This window comes from Lethenteron reissneri, unplaced genomic scaffold (genome assembly GCF_015708825.2).
Source record: "Lethenteron reissneri isolate LAM-NWPU_2019-01 unplaced genomic scaffold, ASM1570882v1 scaffold_1864, whole genome shotgun sequence".
Taxonomy (NCBI): domain Eukaryota; kingdom Metazoa; phylum Chordata; class Hyperoartia; order Petromyzontiformes; family Petromyzontidae; genus Lethenteron; species Lethenteron reissneri.
Genome location: NW_026891624.1, coordinates 985,515 through 997,050, shown reverse-complemented (window position 1 = coordinate 997,050; position 11,536 = coordinate 985,515). Strand labels below are relative to the sequence as shown.

Below are 11,536 nucleotides of genomic sequence, written 5' to 3'. Positions count from 1 at the left end.
TGAAAGTGATTATTTTAGCCAATTATCAATTTGTGAGGTATTTTAACTAGCTAATAACTGCAAGCGAATAAAAACAAATTCAACGGACGCCCTGTATGCGTGATGTAATTTGTTCGTGCTCATTGATTAGTCTTGGAAACCCGCATTGTTTACAATAAAATTAGTTTAGAAAGGTCTTTTACATCGTTTTATTTTTCCATGTGGATATTTTTTTTATCATATAGTTATTTTATATTGGCAGATTCATACAACATGATTATTCACCAATGACTCTCACATGATATAATTTCACACATGTGTAATAAATGACTCTTTAGGCGATGTAGGTCTCCGTTTGTCCTTTATTGGGTTCTTGTCTCGCACCCCGCGGCGTCCACATTCAGACCCGCGCCTCTTCTGTCATTGCCCCGCACACCCCGCAGCCACACCGCTACTCCGTGTGCCCAGCACACTCCGCAGCCACACCGCTGCTCCGTGTGCCCCACGCACTTCTCTAACTCCTCACACCCCACTGGCTCCTCACACTCCGCTAGCTACTGCTACCCCACGTACACCACTAGCCGATGGTGCCGTGACTCCGACCACGTGGCAAATGGCGCTACTCCTCCGCCACCACCCAGCGTGGCTCTCCCCTATTTCCACTCTCTTCCAACTCCCAGATCTCTTCCGGCTCTCACCCTATATCCTCCTTCTCACGTGACCCTGACTCCTCCTTTCCGTACTGCCCCTGTCTCCGCCCCCACTCACCCCGACTCCCATTGGAGCTGAGGTGAGCAGTGGCTCCTCTCACACGCTCCCGTCGACCCGGCTCCGCCTCCGCAATACTCCGGCCCGTGTGAGTGGCGCGGAGGCAGCACCCACCCTGTCCTTGCTCGCATTACATATGTATAAATTATCTCACGTACCCCCCATTTACTCCCAGCGGTCCACGTACCCCACTGTACTATCACTCTATCAATCAAATTTGCCTTGCCAGAACTGCCCATGATGTTGTCGACCTAAAATAGTCGGAAATGAAGCCATTTATACCTTTCAGAAAATATTACAGGATGCTTTTAATCATATTTCTTCTCCTCGGAGGGATACGAATATGACTAAGGTAATTTTGCATTGTCCACCGATTCCCTAATGGTTTGCGAGTATAATGACAGGGTGACACCTGCTGGCCTGGGAAGGCATTCACGGGTACGGGCACAGAAGTAACAACCAATCAGGAAAGGAGGTGTATCTAGGGCAAAGGTAACAGGTGGGGTTAGCCGAGATACTCCGAGAAACTGCTCGAATGTTCCACGAGAGGGCATAGCTGGAGGTGGGGCCTAGCCACACCTGGGGGGATATAAGGGGGAGTGGACCCAGAGCTCGGGGCTCGTGTGTGGGGTCTTGGGTCCTGGCTGTGTCGCTGTTCATCGACATCTCTCTCCGTCGTTCGGCCATGTGGAAGATCTCCTGCGTGGTTTCCATCGCCATCATCGTCATGCCGCCAGCCAGCGGCATGGCCGAGTGAGGGCGAGGGGACCACGCTGAGTGATCGGCTGTGCGTGTAGCCAGTGAACGTGTTATTACCTAGAGTTATACTCAGTGTGAGGAAGAACAGTGTTGGCCTGTGTTGTGCTCAGTGTGAGTAATAAAAAAGAAGTACCCTCTATATGACATGTCGTGGAAGTCGCTCATTACACTAGTATAACTTCCAAGAGCGTTCTCATAGAAAAGGGCTTGACATAGTTAAAGTCAATATCGGAGGTGTTTTACAGAAATTTGTGCTCTTCAAGGTGAAACTCAACAACTTGTATTCCGATATTGTCTGCCGTTCTGACATTAAATGTGAATGATCTGAACTTCGTAAACGAATTTTCAGCCGGTCCCTTCAAGTTGGACTGGCTGAAAACAAGTGGTGGAGTTGCAATCTATTTTCAAAACAAAATCTCCTGCTCTCTCCTTCACACTATCCATAAAACAAGATGATTTGAAGCAATTGTGTTTAAACATTGATCTTCCTAGAAAACAGTTATTTCCTGTTACGTGTTGCTATAAACAACTTAATAGTTCCGGCACCATCCTGTCAAGTACCAATAGTTTTTACCTTGAAATTTAAATCGGTCCCAATGTAATAATCTCACCTGATCCACAATCTAAGATAGTTGGTAATTACATTATAATTTGTTTGTGTGGTTGGAATTCATCTGAGCAACCACTGCATTGCCTTCATTATTTGTGCTTCACAAGAGGCGCAAAATTCCTCAATTAAGTTTAAAACATATTGATTGATGTCCAGACTTTGTATAAGTATTTCCTCCATGCAGACCAGGAAACTGTCTGCAAAATCCCAGTGTTTGGCATTTCCTGGATTTAGCATTTGTACAAATAGATGAGAATTAAAAATATGCACGGAAAAATGGATAACTTGCTCTGCTCAACTATTTAAAATATACAACCTCATGAGCCATAATCAGTGCATAACCCACCAAATCCCACATCCAAGACGCCAGTCCACAGGCGTGTGTCAACATGTCCACATCGAGCAGAGAGCAAAGTCAAAATTTACTTTGTCCCTACCCTGATAGACTTTGCACTGGCCGCACCCTATCACGGAAAACATGTGTTTTTTTCCTGACCACATTGTAGGTCAGGATTTGTTCTGTATATTCCCGTGACTGGCTTCATGCGCAAGATTCTGGTAAGGAAAATAAAGTTAATTTAATGAACTTTCACTGTTGGCAAACTCTGAGTTGTATGTTTGTTCAGTATCTGATGTGGCATGGGTAAGTAGAGAGCTTGCGCTTTGGCTTGCAGAGTAATGCACATGCATTTCTGGATTAAATAAATGTTCAACTGTTAATGTCAAACCTTTGTATGTACTGTATCTCCGTTGCACCTCTTTCGCACTGTACGTAGACAACCATGGTAATCTGATGTGCGAGGGAAGGACAACAAATGTGAATTTTACGATCTTGATAAACACTTTAAACATCAAAGGCAAATCATCCCCTTGTCAATATGAGCGTAGATTGGCGCATGCCTACATTGATGCCCCGCAGCCATGGTTGAAAGTTTTAACGTACCAATGGCTAGGCCTCCGCAAGGTAAGGTAAAAGTTAAAAGGTAAAAACATCGAGCCTACCTATACCCTACCTTTTACCTTACCACAATACAACCACTCTACCCTACCTTTTACCCTTTAGCAGGTAAGGTAAAAGGTAAAAAGCAACGAGCCTTCCTTTTACCCTACCCTTTACCCTTACCCCATACAAATTACCCGATTACAGGGTAATTACTGGGGTACTACACATGACAAAGGTTTATAACGATTAAAGCTAGGTAGAGCGCTTTACTCATATAGAATACTCTCGATTATTCCAATTTTACACGCTTGTTTTCATCGTTGTTGTTGTCATTGTTGTCGTTGTTGTTGTCGTTGTTGTTATCGTCGTTGTCGTATCCTCAAATCTTGTAACTCAATTTTAACCCACTTCCTAATGTGGTATCGACTGCACACTTGGTTTGCTTATGGCATACTGATGACAATACTATATTCTATCATAAAAAAAATATATTTTTTAAACATTATTTTATTTGTTATGTTTCGGCTTGGGTCTAATTGTCGACGCTCAACTGACGTTGGCTGTAATTGGCCACGGTCCCTGACGTTGTGGCAAGCTTCGGGGCCACTTCCTGGAGTCGTGGAGTTCTGCCATTACGAGTACATTTAATAAAAACGTGTTTAAAAAAAAAGTTTTAAAAAATATTACTTATTAAATGGAGGCCACGGACTGCACCACGGAGCTTTTAGCGGTAAACAAGGCACCGTATTTACCGGGTAATATTTCACGCTACCTTTACCCTACCGGGTAATTCTTCCGAGCTACCTTTACCCTACCCTTTACCTTACCCCTTGGCATGTCGACACCTTTACCTTTACCCTTTTACCCGGTAAAAATGGTAAATTACCTTACCTTGCCGAGGCCTACCAATGGCCATGGCCAGCTTATCTAGAATGACCATTTTTGACATCCACGGAGTGATAACTATTTTATCAACCTGAATGAGATATTGGGGTGCAGTTAAGCCATGCTCCAGTGTCTGTGTGTGTTTTTACTGAGCGCAACACCAGTGACGATTATCTAAACCGGTCCTGGGCCTCCCCTAGGTAGATTCAAATGAGCACCTGGTGTTGCATGTAAAAACATCGCCACTGGGGAGACAAAGGCGGCAGGGCGTGGTGCTGGTCACCCCATCCCCTCGTGAGTGTTGTGATAGCAGCGAAACTGGACCATCATGGTTCAATAATTATTACACGCTTTTTATTAACTCACTGACTGTTGTTGTTGTCGTTGTTGTATCCTCAAATCTTGTAACTCAATTTTTACCCACTTCCCAATGTGGTATCGACTGCAAACTTGATATACTTATGTCATGCTGATGACAATACTATATTCTATCATAAAAAACATAGATTTTAAAACATTATTTTCATGTTATGTTTCGGCTTGGCTCTAATTGTCCACGGTCAACTGACGTTGGCTGTAATTGGCCACGGTCCCTTACGTTATGGCAAGCTTCGGGGCCACTTCCTGGAGTCGTGGAGTTCTTTAATTACTAGTACGGTACATTTCATGAAAGCGTGTTTAAAAAAAAGTTGTTTTAATATTACTTATTAAATAAATTGTTACTCACCGAGAGCCCCGTAGCGACGCGACCGCCAGACTCTACAATAGCTGATGACAAACTGTGCCACACGCCCTTGTGGGAGCCTCGGTACCGATGAAGTTATTTTAGCTTAGCTTTTCGTATACGTACGCATATGTCATCGAAATGGATAAGGGATTAGCAGGTTGAGGAAGGAATAGCCCTGCGACTTAGACACAGAAAGAAAAATGATTTGCTAGTACAGGTATTGTTCCACATATAAAACAGATAGTTAATGAAAAGTTGTCCGTAAAGTGAAATTCTGAATATTATTTAAATGGAGATGCGTTCCGACGGACAACTAAAAAATCGGCCCCAAAACCTCAATAAAATCACACTAAAAAATGCAGAAAATCTTAAAAACTATTTAATATATCTAAAACAATTACAGCAAACGAAAATAACAACAAAAACAATGTAGAAACCCTTTTTAAATCACGTATTTGATGGGAAATAGATAATTTCACGATGAAACATAAATACAGTAATGCTAATAATAAGTTGCTAAAATAATTACTCCACAGTACTCGCATCCACGTTCTCCTTTTAGTATTTCTGCCATAAAAACACGCGTTTAGAGTCTTTAGCTGCTATATAGTTCCACGTGATAAGCAATTTCGTTGAGCTGTCATTTGTGGCCAGGTCACTTCTGAAAAATAAGCTAATAGCATAGTGGGCTTTACCTAGTTAAATAAAAACGTTTAATTCAATGTGTCTATGATTTGCTTACCTTTCCTATACTTTGCACTCCTATCGTGTTTTTTTAAATGTTGTGTTGCTTTAACTTTCTACTGGACATCTGTGTAAAAGATTTTCATAGCTCATTGGATAATAACTTGCTGCATTTTAGCCGGCCGGCACTCTGTTCTTTGCTGTGAGCGTTGCTGTCCTGTCCTCCGTTGTTGTTGGAGGGCGACTGCCTCCAATTGCTTCATAGTGTCATTCACGAGCCTGTGCTCTCCACTGTGCAAACACATACACAGTATACTCACCCTCACGACATAACCACATCGACCCAACCATCCATCGTCACTTCCTCAACAATCCCCTACCTCAACGCATATGCTATATCTCTGTTAAACTAACATTCTATAAATCTCGCGAGGATAATTACGTACCAACCAGTGCTGGTGAAGTATGGATAAACAAATATACGAACTATGCACATGGTAATAATAATCTGTACTTATTAGGCGCCTTTTACAATATTTCAATGGTATGGTGTGGCCCTGAACTAGCAGTGGCTTCACAAAGAACTCTAAACGTACGTAGTACATGTCGATGTATATATGTATTTTCTATATTCTCCAGTGTGCACAAGTGCTGTACAAAGGCGCAAATTGCTATAGCTATTGCAGGTGGTGAGCATTTTATTGATATGAATGACACTGCCGTGTATCTACACTCCTGGCATATGGAGTGTAGCGACGCTCACAGTGTAGCTCAGTGGTTCTCGACTGGGGATACACGGACCACTGGGGGTATGTGCGAATTTCCCAGGGGGTATTTATAAATGTTTGAAATTATATCATACGTGAGTCATTGGTGACTAATCACGTATGCATCTACCGACATAAAATAATATGGTAACCTGAAACGATATAAAAGACCTTTCTAAACTCATTGATTGTAAACAATGCGGTTTACAAGAGTAACCAGCGAGCGGGAACAAATTACGTCACGCATGCAGAGCATCCGTTGACATTTCTTTTATTCGCTTGCAGTTCCGAGCGTGTTAGGATACCTCACAAAATGGACAATTGGTTAAAATATTGACGTTAATTATTTATACATGTGTAATGTAGCTCCCAGAGACACCGTCTTGTCTTTCCATATATTTATTATGAATAAAGTCCACTGACAACTCAACGAGTAACTACAAATGACTATATACATTTGGGTAGTTAGACGACTCTATTCTGAGACAACATAGCTTCTAGTCTCATGACAACTCGAAGACGATGGAGACGACCCGTTCCAAGGCGACGGCGATGACGACGACGGCGATTCCCCACAGCAACAGCCCCCAGGACCGGTTCACGCTGGCTCTTATGCCTCGCCCGATCCGGCCATGCCCCTATTCTCGAATTTTCCTCACCGCACCTGGCTTTGTCAATCTCCGCCCTTATTACACTTTCCCTCCATTGGATCCCGTGCTCCTCCTCACATGGCCCTGTCAAACGCTTGTCCCATCAATCATCATTAGCATGTCCATTAGTAACCATACTGTCCCTTTATCTCTCCGTACTGTCATTACACGTGTTGTGGCGTAACACACGTAGGGTTGCAAACAACGTATGCATTCACGTGCAGGATTGAAAACAGCGAATGCATTCACACGTGGGGTTTGCAAACAGCGGGTGCATTTCAGGGCGAGCAGGTGCAAGCGTTAGGACATGCAACAGCTGCCAGAGAGGCGCCAGTAATTAAGGGGAGAAGCAGTAATTAGGTGGGTGCATTTGGGGACAGGCATGCAAACACAAAGAAGGCGCCGGAGAGATGGGAGATGGAGACGATAAGGGAGAGAAAGCATGGGCAGGAGGCGCCGCCGAGGCGCCGGCTTAATAGGGAGCAACTGAGGACCATTAATGAGGAGGGGGATATAAAGGGGTGTGCAGAGAACATGGGGTTGAGTAAGTTGGAGCTGCCGGAACGAAGAGGACAAGAGCCGGAGACAAGAAGCCTGGGACCTCGCCCTTCATACCTCGTCCTCCCCAGCGGTGTTGGCTGATCCCCCGCTGGGGGCACAGATGAGGTTGGAGGTGTGTGAGAAGGCTGACAGGCTAGCAGAGTATTCAGTAACAAGCTAGCAGAGTATTAAGTAACAGGCTAGTGGAGTGTTTAGTAACAGGCTAGCGGAATATTCAGTAACATGCTCGCAGAGTAAGAGAGAGCGGTTAGGAGCAAGAGTATGTTGTGTAAAGAGTGAGGAGCATCTGTGCGAGATCCAAAGTAATAAAGTGAGAAAAGCTGACAGTGTCCGTGTGAATACACCACTACACATGTGTAGTGACATATAATTAGCTATGTAGCAGCATAGTGCTGGCTGCTGGCAAGGAAGGGGATCTGTGGCTTACCGCATTCCTGACATCAGCAGGCCAGGTGATACACCAGAGGGGATATCTAGGGGAAAGGTTACAGAAGGGGCACGTGGGGGAAGCCCGGTAACCCGCTAGTAAGTTCTAGAGAAGGGGCGTGGCCTGGGCGGAGCGAGGCCTTGCTGGGAGCATAAAAGGGGGCCCTGAGCGAGAGCTCGGGGCTGTCGTATGGAGTGGAATCCCCGTCGTGCTGTTGAAGATTGTCGCCGTCGTTGCTGTCGTCTCGTCGCCATCGTCGCTGTTGTTTTAACTCGATATTACACTGCTAGACAATAGTTGGCTGTCTCTGTTCAGCGCTGTCAATGTTAAACGGCTAGTGTTGTGTATAGGCTAACAACCCACGTAGAGTTGTGTATAAATGAGCGACAGAAGAGTGTGTACCAGCATAGGGTGTGTATGTGCAAAGGGTGCTCGGTTAGAAAAAAGTGCCTCCAAGTCTTAGAGTCTCAGAGTTCAGTCACTACACATGTATTTCTCAGAACCATGTTGGGTCAGGCAAGGAGGTACTCGGTTGAAACAGTTGTCGCCAAACAAGGTTGAAAACTACTCTTGTAACTCGCTGAGTATTAAGTTTGAATACGGCGTGGAGAGCCTCCCATTGAATTTCGATTTAAAGCTTTCGTGACTGCAGGGATTCATCTTCTTGGTTCTTTCGGTAAAGTCACGTAGAAGGGAAGTAATAAAATAATAAAAATAAAACACAATAAAATAATTCTCACGACGTTTCGGCCACAACGCAAGCAGCCGTCCTCAGGTGAAAACCAGGTGTGTCGAGGCGACAGTCTGAATGAAACAGCACACGAGCTTGGAGCATATATATAAGCTGGGCGCCTTGACAAATGAATTTGCATATCAAGATGAATTTAGCATATTTATGGGAAATGCAGGAATGTGATTAGTACTACATATGCATGTGCATTATGCAGGATTAACAGCATCAAAGGGAGAGGATATGGGAAATGCAGGTATGTGAATAGTACTAATTCAGCATCAAAGGGAGGGGATAGGGGTAGCATTAATAAAGGGAAGGAGTGTTAATAGTATGTAGCTGCAGTAACTAAAACCAACACGTAAACAACTAAAGTATAAACTACATAGTATCATCAGTATAATTACTATACTCTACCATAAGCTGAGTTACTAACAGTAAGTAATACATTACAATTCTACGTCGTTAAAATTATATAATATGCTTCCATCTAAACTTTATTCTCTTACATCACACGAGTCTACACCGTACTATATACTGCCATAGACAAACCCAACATTAAATTATATACTGTATTGCTATAAACCACCCTATACCTTAGTATCTTTCACACGACGGTCAATAGTACAGTGCACAATAACAACAGCATCCTTCACAGATGGAATCAGATGCTGTGAAGGATGCTGTTCCTGACTTACAGTATCCTGGAGTCTACAAATTGAGTTGCATTTGTGGTGATTGCTACATTGGAGAAACGAAACGTCATGTTGCTGATCGTGTCCGCGAGCACAAGTCAGATCTGAAACACGGCAGAACTGATTCTTCGGCCGTTGCCGATCATTGCTACAACTCAGTGGGCTCTCATGAAATTGTCTTTTCCGAGACCAAGGTTCTCTGCAAACCTCCTGGCTACCATCAAAGGTTTGTACACGAAGCCATACAAATATACAAACACAGACATAATTTCAACCGTGATGATGGGTACAAACTTAGTAATCATTGGAAAGATGTTATTAACCACGAAATAAAATAAATTAAATAATAGAACACGACGTTTCGATTGCAACACCAGCAGTCGTCATCAGGTAGAACTAAATTTGAGAGAGAGACAAAACACAGACACGGAGACACACAGACACACAAGCAGAGAGAGACAACATAGAGACACACAGAGAGAGACACACGACATATACACACAGAGACCCAATGCCTCTGTGTCGTGGACTTAAATAGAGAGAGAGGGGAGGGGCAGAGAGAGAGGTGGGTCTGCTGGAGCAGAGAAATTAGCATGTCAATGAGAGAGCTGTTTGAAAATCCACCCCGCGGCGGCAGGGGGAGAGAAAGACCCAGCAAGATTGGTACATTTTTGAGAGAGTTGTGTGGAAATCCACCACTCGGCGGCAGGGGGATAGAAAGAGAGTTGTGTGAAAATCCACCCCGAAGTGGCCAGGGGAGAGAAAGAGCGATGGACCGATGAGAGCCTGGTAATTTTAGAGAATGTCTCTATGTGTGTCTCTCTCTGTGTGTCTCTGTCTTGTCTCTCTCTGCTTATGTGTCTGTATGTGTGTCTCCGTGTCTGTGTTTTGTCTCTCTCTCAAATTTAGTTCTACCTGATGACGACTGCTTGTGTTGTAATCGAAACGTCGTATTCTATTATTTAATTGATTTTCTTTCTACGTGACTTTACCGAAATAACCAAAGAGTCATTCCTACAGTCACGAAAGCTTTAAATAATGTTTGATTACAATGTATTGATGTACATTTCTGTCTGCAGAAAATGCTGTTGGTGTGGACATCCCTTTGTCTCATCGCTGGTTTTCCACAAGTCATACACGCTGGGAATGTTCTCGTGTGGCCAGCTGAGGCGAGTCACTGGTTGAACATCAGAGTCATCATGGACGAGTAGGTAGACCCGTGGGGCCACTGGCCGCCACTGGTTGCTTTTTATGCGGCCCCTGATGTGCAGACCCTCGACAGTACACAACTGTGAAAACATCTTCCATCATAATCTTGCTGTCAACCCCCATTGGTTTCAAATGTTTGGTGGCCCACACGCTGATGATGTCTTATCAGCAAAAGTGGCCCCTCTGAAAATTAGTGAAGAACACTTACGTGGAGAGAACACCGGATCATGATTTGTTAATGATTTTTTACAGAACGTACGGTACATATTCTTAGCCTATGTGCCCTAAGGCCATGATCCACGAGGGATATGTCAGGGCAACCATTGCTAACCAACATAACTGGCAGCAGTCTCTAATCAGATCGGAGACGTAGGGTAACACATGCTATCAAGTCATGGTTTCTGCACCTAAAAAATATGGCATCTTTCGAATACAGAATGAGTGGGATCTACACGGATGGAAAAAAACACCTTCTGATGGATTGCTTTTATGCTAAGTGATGCACTGTAAATTTAAAATGTAGTCTTTTGCACCCAATATTAGAATTCGTAACAAGCTTTGGATCAGATTTAATAAGTAAAATGTTTGTTGTAAACCCTCCTCCACCCAACACAGCCCATTAATAAAGTTGTCAGGTGAACAAACGTTGATACTGCTTCAGCACACCGGTATTTTATAGAGCATTTAATAATATTTAACCTTTTTCACCGGGTACGTATTTACGTATTTACATTAACCTATCTATCAACTTAGTATCAGCTAATATAACATACAAATTGATGTGAATTAATTGACTTCTAGGTATCACTTGCAGTCGCTTCCTGCTCCATTGTGAGTGCACGTTATTGACATCACACCACCTATTTAAGGCCCGAGACTGGAGGACATTTTTACAATTTAGTAACTGCCTAATGATGCTAGTTTTAACTACCAGTGAAACATTGCACACACGTGTTAAACATTGTGGGTTGCTCTCCAGCATACCGGTGTGCTGAAGCAGAAGTATATTGGCACGTATGTCGATGTAACTCATTTATTAATTGGCTGTGTCAGGAGGAGTGTTTACGACAAAATTTTGCTTATGCAATGACCTAAAATATCAATTATTAAACGTAATATATTGTATTTACTGAGTGACTGGC

At 43.5% G+C, this 11,536-nt stretch overlaps 1 protein-coding gene across 2 annotated transcripts in view; it reads left to right on the top strand.

Moving 5' to 3' along the window:
• Positions 1-2,525: 2,525 nt before the first annotated feature.
• The window catches only part of LOC133339454 (UDP-glucuronosyltransferase 2A2-like), a 38,832-nt gene continuing 29,821 nt past the window's right edge, over positions 2,526-11,536 (top strand). The window contains exons 1-2 of one of the 2 annotated variants that reach the window (XM_061547625.1): positions 2,526-2,674; positions 10,265-10,392. In XM_061547625.1, the coding sequence (XP_061403609.1) occupies positions 2,660-2,674; positions 10,265-10,392 (143 nt within the window). In that variant the 5' untranslated portion in view covers positions 2,526-2,659. The remainder of the gene's footprint in view (positions 2,675-10,264; positions 10,393-11,536) is intronic. The other variant, XM_061547624.1, reaches the window with a different exon arrangement.